General features: G+C 46.8%; 1 protein-coding gene across 2 annotated transcripts in view; it reads right to left on the bottom strand.

Moving 5' to 3' along the window:
* LOC144152704 (diacylglycerol kinase theta) overlaps positions 1 to 23,790 on the bottom strand; it is a 64,940-nt gene that overhangs the window by 5,945 nt on the left and 35,205 nt on the right. Inside the window, exons 17-21 of one of the 2 annotated variants that reach the window (XM_077684109.1) lie at positions 23,061 to 23,255; positions 12,403 to 12,558; positions 10,671 to 10,836; positions 9,358 to 9,456; positions 806 to 6,438 (exon numbers count right to left, since the gene is read on the bottom strand). In XM_077684109.1, the coding sequence (XP_077540235.1) occupies positions 6,349 to 6,438; positions 9,358 to 9,456; positions 10,671 to 10,836; positions 12,403 to 12,558; positions 23,061 to 23,255 (706 nt within the window). In that variant the 3' untranslated portion in view covers positions 806 to 6,348. Of the gene's footprint in view, positions 1 to 805; positions 6,439 to 9,357; positions 9,457 to 10,670; positions 10,837 to 12,402; positions 12,559 to 23,060; positions 23,256 to 23,790 lie in introns of those variants that run through there. The other variant, XM_077684108.1, reaches the window with a different exon arrangement.

Below are 23,790 nucleotides of genomic sequence, written 5' to 3'. Positions count from 1 at the left end.
ATGACCATCGCGTTTTCAGAGTCTTTACCGGTGTGCACACTGCATCATAACCTAGAATTAAATCTGTTTCGTGGTTTCACTAGCCCAAACTACACCTGGGCTGTGAGGCATGTCTTAACGGAGAGCGACGGAATAATTCCGTATTTCGGACGGACGAGTCCTTTCTGTTTCGTGCTTCCATTAGAAAAACAGCCCCAAGAATCGAACTCTTGGCCTCATGTATAAGCAGCACAATGCCTTATCCACTGACTCACCAAGGTGGGTGTTGCATCACAATGCTGTCCCAAGATGTAAAAAAAAAAAAAAAAAAAAAAAAAAAATGTGCCACTATACTGAACACAATGTTGTGTAGTTCAGTCTCATTTGCGCCGGCTGATTTTCGGATGAATGCGAGAAACAAGGAAAACCATGTGCAAACATATTTGCACCCACTGAAGCCACCAGATGTTCCACAGCACGCCTCCTAGCCTATTTCAGCATGGTATCATAGTATCTTTTTATGGTGCAGGCAAAAAATTACACAATCTACTTGAAAGAAAATCCTCCATAAGTAACAGGTGCTTACCCTCCATTACTGCTCATGTCACTCATGGGAATGACACATTAGTAACATACATTAGGAACTTGCAATAATGTAGTGAAGAAAGCTAGAAGGTGCTCAAACACAACACAATTGTTCGTACCCAGAGAACTCCCTTTCTAAGGCACGGCACTTTCGTGCTGAGGTAGGCAGGTGCGTAAAACACTGTGAGGATGACAAGACACACTCACAGACAATCGCACGACAACAGAGAACAACTTACAGCGCAGTGCTCAATCTTTTTATTCGAGAAGATAGCAACCAAATATCTCTGACGCACACTACAGGTGAAACCGTCGTATGGGCACTCGAGCATGAAAACCAGAAACGGAAACGAGAAGAAACACATACTATACAATTTGCTCCCAACCGCAGTGTGTGCAGCGGGATTTCGTTTCGGGTGTGTCCGCGACAGAGGCCGACACTACACGGGCCTCGCATTGTAACATAGCTACTCGTCAGTGACTTACATAGTAACTGCAGTATCCCTACGGCATGAAGAACTCTACACCTCGTACTTAAACTCCCCCTTGCGCGCACGGTGAACCCGGCGCCAAGTGCAACCCAAGTCGTTGAGAGTTGATTAAACCACAAAGACTGACTGCCTCTGCTTGCAACGTACACGGGAACGCCATGGGCTCCGTCGAGGCGCCTATGAATTCGTCGTCGAACATCAATGATCAGGTATAGTATATTCACATTGTGCATTGCACATGACTGCCTAACATGACGCCTGGCGGTACGAGGAGAGGGAACCCTACAAAGCATACAAGCCGGGGGGGTTGTGGCCGCCGTCAGGTGCACAAGATCCGAACTCGATAGATAAGAAAACGCCCTAGCTATACAAATAAGTGTAGTGTTATGTATAGACCACTATGTACAGGACCATCGACGGGTCATGTTACACACGCAGCCCAAGCACGCTCCACGACAGAGATAACAGAGCAGCGGCCCCATCGCGACTGACGCTGCCTAACCTCTCGCACAAGGTGCTTCCCTCGTAAAGGGTACAAAGTCATACACACGCGCTTGTGGAAACAGGAAACGAAAAAAAACGCGGGGTCAAGGAGAGAGAAACGATGCCAAAAGTGGTTCGAATGGAGGCAGCAGTGCCAAGGAGTCTGTACAAATAGAAAGCTTCAGTGCACATAGCAAGGGTTTCTTGCTCGCAAATTTTCAGTAGCCATCGCGGCTTGTAGCCAAAGCCGCATGGGCGGGTAGTAGGGGGGGGGGGGGGAAGAAAATGAGATAACATGGAGGGAGAAGGCTGCGATAAAAAACTTTGTTGCTTTTTTTTTTTTCAGTCATGATAAACAGTCCTTTGTGAATGCACATTAGTGTCCTCTGCTGAAAAAGAAAAAAAAAAATCCTAGAAACCGCCTCAGCTCGCTGCACGCATTCTTTATACACATCAGGCTATAGTTTTCTTTGCTTGTGGAGCAAGGCATCAAACACAAGTTGCAACCATCAAAGTAATATTGAGGTATCAGCTCCATCTGTCTAATCAATGCAAAACCAGCGTTCCCATAGAAAACAAAAAACATGCAGCTTTTGCAATTCTAGTTTCGTCTGTCGTTTAGTATTTTGGTTTCATACAAGCAAACTATCATCAGCAAGGAAGCTGAGCTTATAACGGAGATTTTGATAAACAAAAATCCAAAGTCGGCCCCTCACAACTACATCCGTGGCAAATCACAACCAAACATTTGAGAAATGGCCCACAACACCATTACGCAAAGAACGAACAAAGCTGCCCCTGATTCATCGGCCGGGCCAAGTGCAACGTGAGCAAATGTGCTGTTAAACCGCTTTCAGTGCAAGCTCCCTTAGAGTGCAGCTCCCACCCGGTTGCAACAAAACTTGACATAAGTAAAACATTGAGTGGCCAAACGTGAGAGCCTCAAATGATGTGCTCGCCTCGCCTATTATCTGTGTGAATGCGCGTCAATTTCCTTCCCACACCTTCACCTCGCCAGACACGCTAAACATTTGTACTTCATGGTCTGACCATGCCGCCACGGCACTGACAGAACTCAGTGAAGGGCAGAAACAGACGACCTGTCTCGCTAAACGAGCACAAAATGGCTTCTCTGACTTTGGCGAGGGGCGGGGAGACAACAGAGACAGCCATAAAGGAATTCCTACACTCGAGCTAACTACAGATAGTTAGCGTTCTTCATTTCAGGACTGTACCTACGTATGAACAGCGATAGCACCAGCTCGCAGCCACCGTAAATCGGTCTAAGAAATGTTACGCTCAATTCACCACAAGAAGTGCGTTTCGTGATTTGAACAATGCGACAGGAGCAATTAACCTTGCTGGAAAGCTGCATTTTAAAGTTCTAACTACCAGGGGAGAGGAACAACATGTCCCAAAAATGATACTGTCTCCTTTCTCTGGCAAATAGCTTTTAGCATACTGGCTTGCACATAACAGAAAGAGGCTCGCAGTTAAGGGCTACGTTATGTGCTCCCGAGTTAGATTCAGCATGTACACAGTGCAAAAGTAACACCACTATGAAAAGAAAAAAAACGAAATCTGGTAATGATGCTGAGTGGGTCAGAAAAACAGAGAAATAAACGAGGACCTTGCAGAAACAACAAGTCAACAGGTAGTTACAGCTCAATTGCCATTAGGCAACATGAAACTACCCAGAGGAGTGATTACTATACGCGATTGCTATACCACCGGGCCTATGCATACCAGTCCACCTCAAGGAGAAAAGCAGGTTAATAGCCTGAACAAGAGGCAGGGACATCTAAGTACGACTTACAGATTCGTTACCCAGGAAGCACTAAGAATTCATCCATCGTGGTCATGTTCTTTGCGGAACTTGTGGCCAAACAGTGGACACAAACCACTCAAAACTACTACTGGAAAGACTGGTTCGGGCTATACCACCTTATTTGCAACGAAATTCTCAGCACTGCCTGCACCCATGAACAGCGTAGCGCCCACCATTGCATAATAATGCATTCCTATGGCAAACTGCGGAGCATTACGCGCATCCCTGTCTCGTTTTCAACGTTCCTCACCCACTGTTAGAGAAAGTTGGCCACCCTATGAGTTGCACCAACCTGGAATGCATGCCTGGAGAGCGCGTAGAACACAATCTGCCTGTAACTGAAGCCTGGAGCACAGGCGCCACATGTGTGGAATGTACAAGTCTGGACCAAGAATGGAAATAAAGTAAGATAACAGGGGTTCCCCAGGGCACCTGAAACCACGACCCCCTTTTCCCCACACACAAGATGTCTTGAAAAACGTCACTCTTTTTTGGCCTGTATTTCTGTCTTACCTTTCTCTCTCTATTTTCTTTGGGCATCTCGTGCGTCTCGATTAGCTAAGAACAATGCAGAGCAATTCTGCTTTTTATTTTCATTTTGTGTATTCATTTGGACAAAGTTTGTTCAAAATAGGCATTTGGCATGTTTTATGAGGATTGTATTCGTGGGTGGGTTCTACTGGATGTAGCAGCTGTCATGAAGAAAACGTGGAAAGTTGTAACTGCATACATCCCCAACTAAAGACAATAGGCTCAAATTCTCAGTTATACGTCACGATAACATTTACTGTTTAGACGAATAGTGCCCACAACAAGTGGATTTTTGAAAATAAAATTGGTCTGCAATATTACACACCAATCCTGACAGGCATAGCTACCCCGCAAGGGCAATATACTGCGCATGAACAGATTTGACGGCTGGAGTTTGGCATCCCCATCAGCTGCGTGATTGCTTCCCACTTTTTTTTGTGACTAGCTGAAAAGCCTGAGGCATGCAGTGACAATGAACTAGTACAAAGTGAGCACAATGTCTTTGTCTCTGCTATTTACACAATCACAGTGCCATCAATGTCAGTGAAAATTTTGCTACTGCAATGGGAAGGAAGTCAGCATTTAAAACTTGCCCTTACTAACCAGTTTACCGTTTTCCTTGTTTTATCAGTGCAGGCCAGTGGATCAGATGAGCTGCGTGCAACACCTACAGCTGCACTAGGTGTGCAACTAGTACAAGCGTGGGCTAAGGATTACACAGAGCAGAGGAGTACCTTGCCCTGTACCTTGTTAAAATGGCTTCTGCTTTTCTTCTTGGAGAGGAGGTGGGAACAAGACAACAGGAAATAAACCCCTGCTGTCTACCATGCCAGCCAGGTGGTGTAGATAATGCTACTCACTTCGTGGATACCGGTTGCATCGCACTTGCAGTGGGACTGATAAATTGGCTCAAACGAGGAGCGAGCAGTGCAAGGCAAAGGTAAAAAATACATCGGGTACAACTTGCAGGCTTTCGGACTAGTGTTTTTATTTTAAAGGCCCCGTCTGCCGACTGCTTTGTTGTACACTGCACAATTCAACGTCCCCTGAATAAAGCATTTCATTCGTATCGATTTGCACTCGCCTGCCTCGCCTTTGGAGCTGGACTTTCATAGACCTCTCCCAAAGCCCATTTGCAGCGAATTTAGAGCGGGAAGATTCGGCCATTTCAGGTGGCCATTCCTAAAAATGCGAAATTAAAAAAAAAAGCGCCAAAAAGTCGTTTTGAATGACAACAAAGGATGCGTGCACAGAGGCGGGTGGATTTGCCGGCTGAGAAACCCGCGCTTAGGATTGGCACGTCGCGCTTTCTCCAGCCGCGGCCCCAGGGGAGCAGGAGCAAGCGTCAAAGCGACGGCGGCCGAAACAGCAGCTCGATAATCGGTAAAGAAGCACCTCGAGATACGCAGCATTCTGTGGCGTTACTACAGAGTCGGAAGTGGGCAGCACGCCTCCAAAGTCTTATTATGAGTGAGTAGAGAGAGCCGAGAAATGTGCGACGGGCTCACTCGCTTACCCTTCGATGCTTAGACTGTCGTTCAGATCTAACTACTAATAAAAATGGCACAGGAATCACGGTGTTCCAAAGATCTACTTGTGTCGAACGACGCTAACACTTCCTTTGGTTAATATTGAGATGTTTTTTTTTTCTTGCTCGGCCCTTCAAGGGCTTTGTGCCGGCATGCTGTGCGAATTCAGCTGCGTGTGGCTATAGTGGCAAACTAATAAGCAACAGTGGTTCGATTCTAGTGCCCCGCTGGAACAGAATGAAGCCAATGGCTAAAGTTTATTTGCACGAGGTGAGGGAAGGAAGAGCCTATAAGCGACCCAGAGCGCAGCGTCTGTAACAGGGATGACGCTGTCGGCAGGTATTTTTAACGCTACACCGGCGACGCCACGGTACATACAAATATTGCGCCACGCCATAGAAGAACAGCAGGCGGGCCATTCTTCCGCTACGTAGACAAGCACTTCCGAGACGCGCTTCTTAATTGTAAAACCGTGAGTAAGTGGGCGAAAGATGGCCTGGACAGGAACCCAGCCGGGTTCGAGCAAGCCTACGTTGTGTACAAACAAGGCAAAGTAGATCAGCTGGAGAGGAGAGAAGGAGAAGAACAGAGGAAGGGAGAAGTGAGCGGCACCCTTGGCGAGCGCTCGCTGTCCGGCCTTGAAGGGCGTTATTCGGTCACACTTGGGGGGTCCTTCACAACCTCGGCCCACCGGCCCCCTCGGGCTCCCTGCGCAGTCGGCGGCAGCAGTTCAGCCGTCGCGGGGCGGCCCCGCCGAACCAAGCAGGTAGGCAGCGCCGCAGCAGCAGGCACGCAGGAAGGCCAGGCCGACGGGGGTGGTGGCAGCGCTCCCCCCCCAGCGCCGGCTGGGGGCGTCGTCGTGGGTGGCCGCAGCGGTGGGCGGGCCAGCGGTCGTCTTGTGCAGGGGCCGCTGCCCACCTCGTCAGTCTTCGGACGACTTCTCGCCGCTCGACGAGGCCAGCATGGGCTCCGTGTTGCGCCGCTTCATCTTGCTTTTCCTCAACATGGTGGCCTGGCCATGCAGCGTTTACGCACGCGTGTATGCACGGGGGTTGTGTCGATGTTTGTGCGCACGTCGTCCCGGCACGTTTTAGTTTTTTTTTGTTTGTTACGTTTCGTGGTGACAATGTCGCACAGATTCAGATCCGGCGCAGCGGGAACGGTATACAAGAGAAACGAGGGAGAGAAAAAAAGGAAAAAGAAAGGTGGGCATACGAAGTGGTGAAACAAGGAGGAGTGGGGGAGGAGGCGGGTGGGGAGAGAGGGAGAGAAGAGTGAGTGAAAGGGTCCAGAGAACGGCTCTTCGTTCAAGGCGGCAAGCAAGAAGAGTGCAAGTGCGCTGGCTATAGTGGTGACAGAACCAAGCATAAAACAACCCTGCACGGCAAACACACTGCGTCCTTCGCAGCTCTGAGTTTGGTGGGCCAGATGGGAATTTGGCAAACTTTACTTTGGTTAAATTCATTTTCTTATGTAGGTGCTTTTCATGTCTCTGGGGACTTCGCCTTTGCTTATCTTACACATGATCTTCTACATTACAGGTACCTATAAGACAGAATATGGGGGTATATTTATATTCTAAATATCCCTTGGTAACCACATTTTGTTCCATTGGGCCATACAATGAGACTAAGAACATGACGAAGGAGTCTACATTTTTCTTTGCTCACGGTGCCCTCTGGCCTTCATGTTCCAGTGGAAAGATCTCTACAAAAACAAATGAGCCAGCGACATAGCATCACTGACTTAGAAACAAAGGCAGAGACAGCATCTAGAGTGTAACAAATAAGAAACAATACGACATCACAAATCTAACGATCGCCAGCACGGAATATGGTTTATGGCAAGTATCAACACTAGTGTTTCTGTCATTTATCCGAAACCTCCTAATCACCTTTAGGCCACAGCTGGTCCACACCACATTGCTTAGATAAGCAATTATTAAATTAAGTTTGTGCTTCCTCAGACTGAATCGAGCACTTGCTGCAGAATTTAAGCTGAAGTCTTCGGGAAATGATCAACCTGCAGTTTTTAGTTTTTCATAATCATTTTAATAAACTGCTGGGCCTATTACAACACTTAGCCTGTAAGGGGCCATGAAGACAAATACAAGTTTATCTTATTCGAAAGATTTGGTGTTTTGTAGTGCCTTCAGCGCTTGTCCGCCAGCAAATGATGCGTAATGAAACAATTTAAGCCAAGATTTCAATTCCCCCACCACATCGTGTGTTTCAGTTAGTATGCTTTTAGTTAGTATGCTGACTAAGGCTTCCGCCATGGCAAAAACATATTTTTGGTTAGCCTGGTTACCATTTCCCTTCATAGATGGCGTAACGATACCACTAAGGAAGCACTCTCCGCACACAGTTTTTTTTCTGACCGGACTTGTCCTTGCCTTATTGTTAGGCTTGGTAGTAATTGTGTTGTGAAATACTGTGTATGACTCGACAGCAGGGGGCCACATAAGTGGCAGTGTCGCTTCTGCCAGTTGGCCGGTGTTGTGTCATACAAGCCCAACACGCTCAACGAGAGTGCTGCTACGACCGCTATAGTGCGCGCCATACGCACTAGTGCTTCTATGTTTAAATGTTCATTCATAAATTCCATTGCTTAGCCCAATGTTCTTTCATCCATAAAAAGAATGTGCACTAAATTTAAGCACAAATAGCTCATTCTGCAAGCACATAATCCCTATTTAACCTGTTTAATTTGCATTAGATTTTGTCAGCCTCAGCCAATTCCAACGAGCCGCACATAATACGTCACGAGTTCAGTGCGGAAACGTAGCTAAGGTGTCAATGCCCATTCGCTGTTTTCCTCGTTATGCAGCTTTTTGAGTGAAGTTTGTGTTAAAAGTGGTGTCAGTGCTATTTTAACGAGGCAATCTTTCGAGTGAACCAAACCTGCATTCTGTCTTCATGGCCCACTTAAAACGGAAAGTTCAAGAATTCACGTGCAAAGAAGCAAAAGTGTGTTTATATGGTGCCCTACATAGCAAACCAGACACGCTTTAGTCCCAAAGAACAAAAGTAATACTTCGAAGCTTTACACCTATCCGTGCGCAACTTTATGCACACGTCAACGAAGACACGTTTCCTAGCAAGGACAAACATCTCTACAAGCCTCTGTTGCAGATTATAAAAACCTGTTGTAGTATATGACACGAAATAATACTAAACATAAAGGTTAGAAGGAAACGAAAGGGGGAGATCTTTTTCTGAGGACATTCACAGCACATGCATGACGTGCTTCTGAGGGAAGCATACCGGGGTGTGCAGTGCAGGCAAGGGCTGAACAAATAACTTGGTGTCCACATAATCCAAATGAACAAACATAAGCCAAACAGCTGTGTCAGGGCGACAACACATTACGCCTTCCTATTGTTTTCTTTTTCCAGCGAGCTCATATTGAGGGCAAAAAAGGAGGACACAGCAATGCACCACAAAAGTCAGCAATGGGAGGACAGTCTAATCATGTGGGCACTTGGCTAAGCAAAGTAAACTTCTGCAGACAGACCAGACTACCACCTGTTGTTGACACATACCGAGATTCATTACCGAGAATGTAGAGCACAAATTGCTTCAAACGTTGACTTTGTGCAAAAGAACTGCTAGCAGTAGGTTGCGCTATAACGCATGCTTGGCTTACCTATGTGAAAGTGTCCCAAGGCTGCTTGAACCATGAAGTCGAAATTTTCTTTAGCTCCATTCGTAACTAATTGATCTTTGTGAAGTTTACTCTATGAAAAAGGTGGACCTGTACTCCTGTATTCATTTATTTTGATTTATTGATTTAGCACATCTGAAAATATTGAGGTGCCAGGCATGAGATAAAGCAATAGGAGCCATTTTTCCTGGTGCGAAAATGGGACTCCATAATTGTGCAGCTCGAGGGACACTTTCAGACTAGAGCGGTTTAGAGGGGAGCTTACCTTCAGAGCTGACCTGAGCACGACCACTTCACCCGGTCCCTGGATCCAAGGTTCACCATCCACTTGCACGGGCATTTCGGTGTTTAGTCGTATGCGTAGCTAAAAGGCAAGGCGGCAAAAGAGAGCAAGTTACTCCTGAGTTATTACTGCTGCTTAGTTACTGCCGATTACTGGCGAGCGGGTCACTATAAAGAGTGGTGAGCACTGCACAGAGCTGATGCCTCCGAAAACTAGACGCGGCTTAAATGCAAAAGGCATGATTAGTACTTGGCTGTTCACAAAGCTACAAAAAGGACTGCGAAGATATGCAAGCTAAGGAGGGGAGAATTTGGAGCTGCTTCTGTAAATTATCGTTTATTTTTCTGCCCCTTCATCAGTCTTGCAGTAAGCGGAAATTTCCGCATTGTAAACAGCCTAAGCATAGTTGCAGTTTTACTATTTCATTTCTCTCGAAGAAATTTTCTCTTCGAGAACCAACACATTGCCCTTTCCTTTGTGGAAGAATTTCTTCTCCGTGGCAACATACATAAGTTTACCACGGCAAACCACACTACTGCAGAATTGCTCCTACCTCATCGCACGCAAGCACCATAAAAGTTACCCTGCATGTTCATAAACAGACCGGGGCATTATGTGAGCTTTCTGATAATAAGAAACACCCCTGACCAGTCCAGTAATCTACTGCTAAGCCTTCGACCTACAGGAATAACCTCAAAACAGGCTTCCACAAGCGTCGCAGTGTAAACTTAAGGTACTATTGTGCAATTGATCCGAGTTCCTTTCAACACCAAAATCCCAATCCGACCGTGCTTGGGTGATGCAAACAGAAGTGTGGCGTTAGCTCAGATTTCTATGCACCAGGTCGCGGTCTAGCTTCTCAATTGTGTTTTATGCAGTCCTTATAGACGCGGTGTGCAAAACTGCCCAAGTGAACTATTTATTAGTGTACATTAGCGACCAGCAGGGTGCCCACATAAATTTGTAGCCCTACACAGCGTACCTCACATGCCACGTACTTCTTCGGCTGCATTAAACTCTACATTTTAAATCATTCAATCTTTTCATCAAACAACCGTGAAAAGCTATTCGCCACATTCCATGTTGCGGCAATATTTGCACGTTCAAATATTTTGAAACGCAATCCAAATTTACATTCATTACCCCTGAAACGGCACAAAAGCACTGGTAGAAAACAAAATTTTTCTAGTGCTACGTTCAGTTTACAATGCATTTCTCCCTGCTGTAGCCATTGGCTCGCTCTCTTTATGTTTGCTTGTCTTTGAAGCATGCATAAGGAACAGCAAGGGGCTCACATGTCCTCCCTGTGCGATGCGGATGGCGCTTCGCAGGCCGCTCTGGATCTGGCCCATGTGGACGACCCCAGTGACCCCGACAATCTCGAGCATGCCGTCGTAGTGCGTCGGCTTCGAGAACATGTCCTCTTTCTCGGGCCCCCAGGGGTTAGCACCGGAACCCCAACTGCAACAGTAATAGTGAGGTGTGGGAAAGAAGATGAGAAGAGCCTCGTCTCGGAACAAGGACACATCATTCGTTCATTCACTTAATTTAACAAAACTTGTTGGGGGGCTAGTTGGTTCATGATTCTTAAATATGTTTAGCGCAAAAAACCGAAGACGGTAGACAAGAAAGGAGACAGGACAGGCGCTAACTTTCAACTGAACTCTAACCACCGCCGGAGCCGGTAAATATCGAAACAGCTGGAGCATGCGCAGCATGCGCCACAGTAGGTTATCATAAGTACGCATATGTGTCAACCAACCGAAACACTCAAAAAAAGATTTCTCCGAGTTAAAAAGTTCTGGCAGAAATTAAGTTCTCCGAGTTCTGGGGGAGATTAAGATTCTGGGTAGGAATAGAGATGCGACCGCACGGGAACTGTTGGAAGCATTTTATAGTAAGCAAAAAGGTGATAACTGTATCAGTGATATGTCGATGGTCCTTTTTTACTTGCGGCCGTGTGGTCAGCAAGATGCGTTATCGCCTATCCATTGCCGTCTGCTGCGCGTCATCTGCAGTCTTTCGGCGGCAAAGAAAGAGTTAAAAATTCGCTTCCACGGCTTTACGCAAGCTTGAAAGGATTAGAGCCGCTTAATCAGCTACTGGATTATTTGTGGCATAGAGTGTAAGAGCGACAACTGCAAATTTAGTACTTCAGGTCGGACCTATGTTGTGCCGGAGTGGCTGCACAAGTGCTAATCGGTCGAGGCAGTTGCGCAGATACAGAAACAATCGCAACAAAAAACCGCAGTTAAAGAAGCAATAAATAACTTATGAAAGTAAAAAATAAAGAATTGTGCACATTTAAAACAAAATTTAATGTTAAATTGTCAGTTTGAATAATTAGCCTGTTCTTTAGATAGTGCGTGCGGTGGCCATGGTGGTGACAACCATATGCACGATCCAAAGGAGGGGGGGTGTCCAGGTGCGGGCCGTTTTTTGAGGCGGAGTTTCGCAACTGCCTACATCGAAGAGCTCTGGCTATAACAAGCATAGTGTGTGCAGTACCAACAGCAGTACGCAGTGGTACTTCTATGTTTACGTGTACTTTCATAATTTCCATTGTTTCACCACACCATTCTTACTGCTGTAAAATGAATACGCATTACACTTAAGCGAAAATAGTTCCTTCTGCAAGCCTACAAGCCCTGCCTAACTCGCACTTGCTTTTCCCAGCCTCAGCCAATCGCACGGCTGTGCATATGACATATGTTCTAGTGCGGGAAATGAGCTAGTGAGTCGCATGGCCATTACCTTTTTTCCCCATTATGTAGCTCATTTGAGCAAAGTTTGCATTGAAAGTGGTGTCAGTACGATTCTAATGAGGTAATCTTTCGAATGAACCAAACTTTTGTTTTGTCTCCATGGCCCGTTTGACGTGAGAGAACTTGTTTTGTCTTTTGCGATAAATGAGAAGGAAGGGAAAGCGTGAGCCCTTCGAGTGAAACTAGGATGTGCGCTCTTCAGCACACCCCTTGAAGTGTACCCACCTCCCCCCCCCCCTTGCACATGGGGTGTTGCACCCACCTGAGAATGTTGAGAATAATGATCCCCTCTACGGGAGGCAGGTCGATCACTTTGCCGTCCACTTCGAGACGGATCTCTTTGTGCAGATCCTTCCAGGTCTTCCGGCTCACCATCTTCCGAAGGCCCATCTTCACGTACACGCCCTTGTTGTGAAGTCTGCGAGCAAGCGCACATGGGCAAGAAGTTGAATGCATAGTATGTTATGATGACTGCAAAGCACGTGGCATGCGGGCACAGACACCATACACGAGGCAAAAGAACTGCTTGGTGCATGAATAACGCTTCAGTGTTAAATGGGCAACACACTGCAAGCTGAAGCCAATGAAATCTTGTGAGCATCTAATAGCCAAAATAAGATTTGCAAATCAGAAAACAAATGCACTAGTCTCACATAGATGCACAAACTGTTTCTGGCTCCAGCCGCACAAATCTCTTGGCACCACCTTCAGAAATCACTGTTGAAAATTGATTGTATAAAAATTGCAAGGTTATTGCCTCTTTTGAAGGACTTGATGATTGCCATCACAGGGAATGTAATGACAGGTGTGTTTGTGCACACATAAGCCAGGGTTTAAGCAGAATTAAGGGGACACGGAGGTCAAAAAATCACGATTTTTTTCTAAATATGTCGATTTTTTGTTCTCACTTGCATCATCTTCTTTGAAAGTCCTTTCATGGGGAAAAAAATAAAAACGAAATATGAACGAGAACGTAGTAAAAAATTACACCATCTTCCCGTAGGGGAACCCTGAGTAGTATACGAAGTAGCCATGGGGTCGACTGAAGTTCCCATTAGTCTTTAGTTCGTCATTTCCGTTGACGCTCAGCTTCGCGTGCCTTCGTTGTATCAGTAGCTTCTTGACGTAGTTTGAATGAGTGAAGGACATAAGGCGCATTCGTAGCACATGCTCCCGTCTCGGTTTGTAGCTCAGTGGGAAGAGCGCCACGTACGTCCCGTTGCGGCCAGAGAGTCGTGGGATCGAAACCGAGCGCCGCCTAACTATTTCTTTTTATAGTGGACTGCGCTGACGTCAGGCCAAATGCTGACGGGGCTGAAGAGACGCACATGCGCAGCAGAGTGCGGACAGCGGACAACGACAACGACAACGAGGGAGGGAGGGACACAGCCCTGAGCATGACATGCTTTGCATCTAAAAATGTGTCTGAAAGATTCACGGTGACCCAAGAAATAGTGCAGTCAAGCCGAATTTCGGACATCTTTGGACGTTTTTGCCACACAGCAGCATGGCTGGCCACCGTTTCGGTCACTTGAGAGAGGTATACCAAGCCTTCTCCTCTCAATTAAGCTGCTCGTCAGCTTATATCTCTGCGTAAAAAAAATTTTTGAAAATATTTTTTATGCCTGTTTTGAGAGTTCCCACCGGGTATTTAAATCGCATGATATGAAATCGGGACCGCCATTGGCTGCTGCCACTTCTGCACCGTGTGCATCATTTTGTTCGCAACGTTTCGCACATCGCATCAGACTAGAGCTATTTTTTCTATTTCCTTATTGGCAGTTTTGTATCATGAACGGTGAGGAGAAGCATGAATCTCGTCACCGCAAGTCCCGGACTTCACACTCGTACAAGGAAAAGTGCAAGCAGCGCAGGATTGCAACGACCACGGCCAACGCCAGCCTGACTGGCACAGCAAGGCCTTATGGCGACGTGCTTTCAAGCATGCAAGGCTGATTTTATCAGCGACGCTATCGGCTTTGTAAACGCGTCAGAGCAGAAGCTGGCTATATCCACCACGTTTCATGTTGTTTGAGCAAGAATTTCTTAATCTGCCAAAGAAATAAACTTTCAATTGTGTTTTAGCGTTTTTGCTCATTTTCTGAGTTTGTGCACGCTATTTTTCCAACTTAGGGTTGTCGCAATACAATGAAATTTTGCACACATGTTCATTATAACCCCACCACGTTTCATGTTGTTTGAGCAAGAATTTCTTAATCTGCCAAAGAAATAAACTTTCAATTGTGTTTTAGCGCTTTTGCTCATTTTCAGAGTTTGTGCACGCTATTTTTCCAACTTAGGGTTGTCGCAATGCAATGAAATTTTGCACACATGTTCATTATAACCCATAGAGGGGACAAATCATGTTAATTATGCAATTCGTGTCTCTAAATATTTTATTTCTGACGGCCATAATACAAAAATATACAACGCAAAAAAAGGCACACTACCAGTCAATTCTTTTTCCTGGCGAAGAAAATAGATATAAAGTTTTTTCAGGTATACGTATTATTGCACTCGGCAGTTCATGAGGAACCACCCAGGCTATTTAAAAACCTTCATGTTGAATTCCAATGGCAGATACAGTGGTGGAACAGGGTACATGGGTTTTGGGAGCAGTCCTGGGAACAGGCAGAAGTGCCTTTTGTAGCAAGCTTGGAGCAGCCAGGAAGGCCTTTTGGAGCAGGTTCGGAGCAGCGAGCAATGCAATTTGGAGCAAATGCAACACCATTTCACAGCATTGTGGCGCCTGCCTAACCTCCCTGTTGGCAGCTGGGCCAGCCCCATCCAAGTTACATTTTATCTAATATTCAGGCGTTCGTCCGTGCACTAGAACCTACCCCAACCCGGGAACGCAGTTCTGGTACTATATCTGGAGGTTTACAACATGCGGAGTTATCTACCTTAGTCCCCAGCGCGCACGCGTTATTATCACTGTTCAAATGTCAAACGTCATGCACAGATTCGAAGGGGACCAGATACATGGGACTTTCTTCATGTCTGGTAAATGGCAGTGTTTTAGAGAACACACGGTGGCATTCCGTAAAACAAGGTGTTTGCTTGCATATTTTCTATTGAACAGCGGTTTTAGTCCGTGCAATGCTGAACATAGTTTTGTCTTTGCCCGTCACAGGGTTGCGAGAGTCGATGAACTTACAGAGTAGACTACGTAACTAGAGCGTGTTAGAACGCATGAATTAATATTGGACCATCCCCAAATAAGCAAAGCTAACCTCAAAGTTCACAGGCGAAAATGAGTAATTACCTCACAACAAAAGTGAACCGAATTAACAAGCGAGGGCAAAGCGTCCAAGAACCTGTTTTTTCAATACATGCCACTAAGAAAAGTTGCAGGCAGCAAAGCCAGAATCATCCAAAATGGGCAACTAAATTTACCTCTAATAAACTACAACGTTTCTTGTGAATATTATTCTATCTGCTAGCGATAAGCCACAAAAATATTTTACTTTTGGTCATTTTTTATTGATTGTGGTGCAGCAGCCGGCACCGCCAGACAAAATTGTGCAAATGCGAAACAAAGAAATGCAAAGAGAAGGCGGAAAAGGTGGGAGAAGGCACTTAGAGCCTGCAGCCTTATCGCTAAGCCAAAGCCAGTGGCGTCGGAACTATTTTTTCCCTGGGGCAGCCAAAATTATGCTACCATAAGCAGCAGCATCATCATCACCATCATCATCATCAATTATATTAATATTACGGTTATTTTTTTAATGCATCGTAATTTATTTTCTTTGAGTACCTCTGCAGGGTCTGTACCGTGCTGCTACAATGACTAGTATGCATAAATAATTGCGACTGACCCACCAGTATCAAACCAAATCAAACCCAGTCAAATATTCACTGAGTATCACTATAGTGCCTAGAATATATTCTAGGCACAATAATATTACAGATGCTGGAGATATAGAGCACAGTAAAAAGGCCAGTTAATCATTCACGATGACTGTGCCCTCTACACGAGGCAACGGTAGCACCCACGATTCCGTACCTTTTTATTTATCAATGCAAAAGAGCTGTGTACATCTAAATAAATAAAACAAATTTAAAATTTTCAAAAGAAGCACATACTTAGAGCATATTTATATACATGCCTCCAAACTGCGAACATACAACCAGACCTGCACATTCATGCTACCAAATGAAGACTAACACGAAGAATGTTGACAAAGCAAGCGAGTTAAATATACAGATTAGTTAAGAAAGAAGTTATGCTATGCGTTAACATGTACATGTAGATTGAACCATGTGCGTTTCATTATTAGAGTACGTGCATGCACAACGGATAATTGGTTTTAATTTTGTTCCGAGTATTTCTGATTGTCTGGTGCATCATTATATTATGAAAATTGCAGTAGTATTGTATGGATGCATTCATATTTCGTAATATATAGTCGCACTGCTGATACCTCTGCTGTCAACTTGTTAAAGCGTGAGTAATTATGCGATTGGTGCAAGCCGCTTAGGGAACCATGGTTTTCCAAGAAATCTGAACTGGTTAGCGTAAAGAGTTATTGGTCATACTGTCCAGTGCAGCTGGCTAGTATCACGATTGTACGAGCCGGATACAAAAGGCCTAGCCAATATACATTCCATCCTTTGATTGATACCACAGGCATCGAATATTTGAGCAGAGAGAGTAGCCTGTCGAATGCTTAGTACGAAGGCCTTTAAAGGGGTCCTGAAATGCCTTCCGCAGATGCATGGATGTACATGTAACCAAATAAAGCAATGTATTAGCAATCTCCTCCTGCAAGAATTTTGTTAAAGCGATGAGTATTAGCTGAGAAATCGTAAATCAAAAACCGCGAATTATCGTCGCGCCGTATTTCCTCCTCCTTTCAACTGTTTCTTCGCTGTTGGCCTCCCCTCCCATGATGCTCCGCTCCTCAGCGGTGACGTACTTCCGCTATTGCGCTCCCACAGACTGCCGTCTGCTACGGGCCAGCTCTTTCGGCTTTTTCATCTCTGTAGACACCATGGACACAGGCTGGAAAAGCGAACGAATGACCTGGCCGCATGTGTGCGGCCTGGCCTTGCCCTTTCGCGGTGTACGTAGCTGCACTTGGTATCAGCGGCGAACTCGCAGCCGCGTGGGGAGAATCGTGCGCTCGTTCCCTTTGGTGCACCGCGCACTGTTTATCCAAAAAGCGCGGTCTCAGATGTGTCCCCGCTGGTTCCGGGTGTTATTTTGCGGTGGTTGTAATTCCTACTACCGGCGGCATGTGAAAAAAGACATTTTCAACCGACACAGAACCCGTGCACAAAACGCGCCGGATCGGATCGCTTATCAGCGGCGATGAACGTGAAGGCGAAGAGCAAACCAACGCTGCACTCGATCAGCGAGAACCCGTGTTCTGACAAGCTGCACCCATGTGTTGCATTCAACACTGACGGGAAAGCGTTTGTTTGCACTTGTTTGGATAGTCGTAAAATGTCCAAACACTCCGGCACTCCGCTAGCAGATCAGCCGGCGAGACATTTCGGAAAACATTTGACAGATGGCGCCGTATGCATTAGTGTGTCGCTACGCAAAACTGATGAGACGCTCTACTAAAACTCCCATCGCGGTGTCACGTAGCGGGACGCAAAAATTTAGCGTTTAGCGTATGCAAAGGCCACAAACGCTGTACTAAAACTCTATTAGCAGCAAAATAGCGTGCGTATGTGAAACCGCTTGCGTTTACAAAGCTGCACGCCGAGCGCGTACGTTTCAAACCTAGTGACATCGCTTAAATACACTGGCAAGCACAGTGTAACGTAGTCAGATATCAACCGTATGCTCAGGCGACAAGCAAGAGCTTGTTTTATGTGGGGCGGAGATTGCGCATAAAGGCCCGTTCGCACTTGCGACGAAAGCGAGTGAGAGCGGCAGGAATTCCGTCGCTTTGTCGCGCGACGATCGTTTTTGTTGAATGGTCGGGACAAATTTTGGTTGCGCGACAGAATTCCCGTCGCTTTCGCTCGCTTTCGTCGCAAGCGGGAATGGAAAGTTCTGCCGCTGCCGTCTGCTACGCAGCTCGGAGGTAACCGCGCGATCTGCTCGGGCCGGATGAACGCGCACACTCCCGCACGGCAGCGCCCCAAGCGGCAGACGGCTGCGTACATCGCTCCCGGCGCCCGCCTGGAGCCCGTCCTCGGCACACTAGCCAGTATATTTCAGGCACTATAATGGAGGAAAGATTTTTTGCTTCCGATGAACCTAGTTCTTCGCCCCTGTGTTTTTAAATACGTGAAGTGGTTAGCACGTCGTCCTCACGCAGCTCTGTAGCGTCGTAGCATCGCTGATTGTCCGAACGAAGCTTGCAGCTAAGCCAATGCAACGACAGAAGCTGTGTGTGTGTGTGTGCATCGCCTCCTGTGTGTTGTGGACGCGTTCGTTTCGCGATGAAATGCGCATTGTACTTCTGCGGGTGGAGTGCTTCCCATGGTCTGGATTATCTTTCTCGAACGACGTACCACTCAACCTCGCATGGGGTATGTGCAGTGTGCCTGGCTAAAAGCCTTCTCGCTTGCGCGCCAGAGTTGTGACTTGCTGCTCGTCCCCGCAAACCGGGTGTGAGGTGAGTGCCGAATTTACGACGGGCAGGAGGAGGCAACTCATCGTCTGTCAATCGCGGTTCAGACTTGCAACGCATGTTGTGACGTTGCGTTCGTTCGAAACGCATCTCTGGATTGTTTTGAAGTTGAATAAAATGTACGCGTCAAACCCGGGCGTTCGGCTCAGGGCGTTCTCTGCGATTGCACCAAAGAAGTGCCACGGGACTTTCTTTATGGTACGTACTCACGCAAGATAAAATCCACGTCGTGTTATGGCCGTGTTGCATTCAATACAAACGGTTAAGCGTTTGTTTACACTTGTTTCGTTTGTCGTAAAATGTCAAAGCACTCCGGCACTCCGCTGGCAGATCAGCCGGCGAGCCGACGCTGAGCAGACGACTCATCTCTTTGCCGGAAGTGCGTGAAAAAGCCGCCCAATAGCAGGATGTCTAGCTCATGACGAACATCTGGGAATCGATGATGTAGACATGTGAAGATGGCGGCGTCCAAAAACACGAAGGAAAGGGTGAGAAAAAAGCGACAAACTTTGCAACAAAAGTGTGAGCTTTCCGCTGCGCGTAAAAGAGTAATACTTGGCACAGGTGACGTTGGCGACCCAATCTAGCGATTGCGCTAGTTCATTTAGTGTGCTCAAAAAGCCTTTCAGGGCCCCTTTAAACTATATATCTGCTCAAAACGGGTAACGCCGAAAGCAATATTTTTTTCAGATTTGAGGCCATTCATAAGGACGAAAAATATTGCCTAATTAATGACCAGAGCCACCGGCAATCCGACTGAATATCGCCTGATCCTTAGCTATTTTGCCTTCTTCAAATAAACCTAACTTTGCTGGAGCCGCCTGGGCCTCAGCAGAAGTCTTCAGGTGCCCCTTGACTGGTGGAGCCGTGCTCCCCCGTTTGTAGAATGGGGGGAGCCATCGCTCCAACTGCGCCCCCTGTTCCGACGCCACTGGCCAAAGCCAACTTTCACAACCGCTCATAGCCTTGATGAAACTGAAACCATAACTGCCTTGATGAGACCAAAAACACAATGTTTCAGCCAAGTTTTTGGGCACGGGGCCTCATGGCAGTCGTATCTCGCGGCTCAATTCAGGCGCTGCAGTGCAGGGTGGCGCTGAAAAACGAGTTTGGCGCAACAGGGGTGGTTCAGCGCAGGATGGCGCAGGCAAATGCGTTTGGAGCTCAATGGCACAAATGGTGCAGCTGTTCCACCCCTGCAGATAGGGAGCGGTCGCCGAGCTCCGCCACAGAGCACACTGCTCCCTCGAAGAGAAGGTGCTTCAAAACCTGCCTTTGGAACACACGGGCTCCCGCCAGAGCAAATGCCGAAGTTTGACGGGAATGGACATTTCCTTGCAGCCTTTACATCAGGCCCTTCCACCAATTCCTGCTTCCTTGCAAGCGTTTTCTTTTTGTCGGGTCTCAACTAAAGTCCCTTAATAAACTCTTTTGACGATGAAGCGACTTAACTCTTTCACGACGGCGCCATAGGCAATCGGAAGCCGGCGTCCGATGATTTTAAATCTCCCGCAAAATCTGAAACCCGCGCTCCACAGACAACTATCGCCATCTGGTGTGTTCATTGGCAGCTTCTCTTTCAATTTCGGTTTCGTTTGTTTATGTGTCTCGTGTGGTGGCGGCGTAGCAAGAGAAATTTGAACCGAAGGGGGAGGGGAGGAGGAGGAAAAATGGCGTCGGGTTCGCGCCGCGCTCCGCACAGTCGGACTGCTGTAGCAAGCATTTCGGCAGCTCCTGCTGTCGATTTTTCTGATTCCAGCAGCAGTCAGGGGTCAAGCAATGATGTGGGATCTTCAGATTTCAGTTAGGACGATGAAGCTCCGGTTCAGGTGCCTCGCACTTCAACAAGCGCTGGCAGGTAATTTCGTTGTGACTCCGCGCTGTATTTATAAACAAAACGTGCTTCTTATCTGACGACTGCGGTTTTGAGTTTGTGTTTAGGGTCTCGAGAACGTACGGCCGGGATATTTTGCCAAATGCACCGCGCTGTATCGCGCTATCACCTTCAAGATAACCTGGCGCTCATGTCAGATTAGCGCTACAGGGTTCAGGTGCGACGCTTGTCGAGAGCGCTCATTTTTTTTTCTTGTTTTTTACCACCGAACTGATAAGAATTTTTTGCGAGGACACAAAAGAGTATACCGTAATTACCCGATTCTAACGCGCACCCGATTTTCCTGACAAAAAAACTAAAAAACTTGCACCTCCGATTGTAACGCGAACGTAACTGTGTGAGCAAGAAAAACAAACGCAAGAGAAACGGGTGATTTATTTCCCGAAGTAATCTCACTCATCTCACTCCTCGTCGCTCTCCACCGACCGCAACATCTCGTCCTCGGTGCCGCCAAGCACGTTCGCGATGCCACACTTCTGAACTAACGTTCAACCGTGGTCGATGGGATCGTGGCCCACGCCTCACACGCCCATCCCGCGAGCTTCTTCAGAGGCGCACGCTTCAGCCGACCGCTCGTTTTGAACGCGTGAGAGCCGCTGGTGCCATTGCTGTTATCAAGCGCGCAAGTGGAACGATTTGACGATTTGTGTGAACGCCGATAGAAAAGCCTAGGCGCCTATGCTTCCTGCGTCCGAAAAATCGTTGCTAAACCTCCATGTTGCTAAAAGCTTTGATGCCATCTTGACATGGCGATGACGATGGGTGGGACGAAATTTCCGCTGTTTCGGTTTCGGTTTCGTATCCCATGCATGCGATTTTTCGACCTATTTTTCCGGAAAAAAAGGGCGCGTTAGAATCGGGTAAGTACGGTACTGGGATGCACGTTTTACAGAGACTCACTCACCCTTGAGTGCCCTCGCGGTGTGGCACAGCCGTCAGTTGCGCTAGGTTGACGGGCCCTCAAAAAGCCAAAACTTGGTGTACACTGTTGAGTTATATATTGAATCATAGCCAAGGAACGTAGGAACAATTTGTATATCTTAAAATACCTGAAATAATTTTTAGTCTCGGTAAAAGTGCCGATTTGTGTTTTTCGTATACTTTTCTTGGGGGCTTTTTTCTGATTACTTGACGAATAAACTGTAAGTAATTGTACCTTTAACAAAACTGCTCGTTTGTGTTTGGAAGAGCAATCTATAAGCTACAATTTCATGCATAGCAAGGCTACGTGTGTCCAGTAGCTCAAGAGAAAAAAAAACGTTTTGTGGAAGCACTTAAAATCGGCCGTTTTTCCGCCGTAACGAAAGAGTTAAGTAGCCTCGACAGCATTCAACGGAGCCTGAGACGAGAGTTTCGTCGGCCTTTTCATAGGCAGGCGAAAAAGAAGAAAAGCCGATGGAGCGCTTCCACCATGTCCACCCAGTTGCCTTTCGAGTTGGTCTCCTCACCACTTGATTCCAAGTTTCAGCTGTCGCAAGTGCTTTTTTTAAGTAGCAAGCATGAACGCGACACGGCGTGCAGCATCTATTTTCCCATTGTGACTGCGGCCGTTGCGTGTATTTGCCGGAGCGGGTGCCATGGCGATCCGAAAAGGGGAGTACAGCAGAAGCAGACAGCAATGACGTCACAACAGAAGACAAGGCCCCGTGCGAGTTCTGGCCAACTCCACTGATTATGGGGGAGCAACTTTTCTTGCTCCGCGGAGCGATCTTGGCTGCGGCAGCGCTCTCAATCTGCTATTGGAACAGGATTTGGTTGCTCCCGATCTGTCATTGGAACGTCTTTGCTCCAAACAGAGCAAAAAAGTTGCTCTGAAAGTGCTCCGGATCTGCCATTGGAACTCAACATAAGTAAAAATATTTACTATAAAAAATAGTGTGCACAAAAAAGCCATTTTTCTGCACGTCACGCTGCGTAAAATTTCACCCGGAGCAGCTATACGATATCTGATTGCATATATGACAAGAGGAGCTGAATCTTTACAAGCTGTGCAAAGTTCAGCCTCCTAACTTCATTACTAAAAAAAAACAATTTGTTTCAAGGAGCACGTCCCCTCAGGAACTTAAAATGGAAATGGGACTCTTGAAAAACCACAGCACTCAACATATGGCACCTGCATTGCAAACGCACTAAAGCAACGCCATTTTTTCACGGTTACCTCCTACGACCATCATTCATGCGAGCCTACAATCATGACACCCCAGGTAGTTACCATGGCAAAGATAGCTGTTTAAAATGGACACTTTATACAATAATGGGGGAGGTCTAAGAATGAGTCCGGGGTCATCACTAATGACCTGGGGTCATCACTAATGACCCGGGATCGTCGCTGTCCAACATGGCTTGTTAGATACAAGTAAGGAACTGGACAAAATCAAGTATTAGGTTCACATTGTCTATGGATTAAGCTAGCCGCCCATTTGTGAAACCCACCTGCTATTGAACTTGTTTGGGTTCTCTTCACGAGCGTTGTGGAAGTCGAGGCAAAGGTCTGCATCGATGCCGATTCCGAAGTAGTTGTTCATCACAAATATGGCCGTGTTGTCCTCTGACGTGGAACCCGAGCTGTTGGTCAGAGAGCCTGGCTTCTCCTCCGGCTTTTCATCTGAGTGGAAGACCACCGTCCACCTGCGCAGATGTCACAACAGTAGGCGCTCTGAAGGGGGGAAAACCCTTGGCCCTTCCGAAACGATAGCACTGCTCCGATGAGTAGTCACGACGAATGTTTAGTTATGTCTATAGATGGTATTCACTGAAAAGTTTAGCGGGCAATTTTTTCACTAGGCAACGCTGGAAACTGCCATGTCTGTGCCGGTGTGCATGCGCATTCGCGTTGCGCCCGCACCTCGCAGAAGAAAAAAACACCCGTGTGAGTTGTCTGCCCCGTTTCAACCCGATTCCCAGCCGTGGTGTTAACAGATCTATTAATAACCTTCTCACATTATGTGGTGGCACTCTTCTTGCCTGCGAGAACTCCACATCACCGGAGAATGAAACCGCGGCTGTGAGCGAAAGTGACACGGCACACAAGAGGCCGACGCTGCAGTTGCCTGCAACCATGGATGTCAACACAAGTGCCCTCTAATGCGTGGTTGGTATAAAAATGAAATAATGCTTTTGAAGAAACGCTTCCCGTGTATGCCAATTTAGATATGACGGCAGT

This window comes from Haemaphysalis longicornis, unplaced genomic scaffold (assembly GCF_048455015.1).
Source record: "Haemaphysalis longicornis isolate Haplotype H1 unplaced genomic scaffold, Haemaphysalis longicornis Haplotype H1 scaffold_9, whole genome shotgun sequence".
In the NCBI taxonomy this organism is placed as follows: Eukaryota; Metazoa; Arthropoda; class Arachnida; order Ixodida; family Ixodidae; genus Haemaphysalis; species Haemaphysalis longicornis.
The sequence above is the reverse complement of the archived record's forward strand: the minus strand, read 5'-3'. Positions and strand labels throughout refer to the sequence as shown.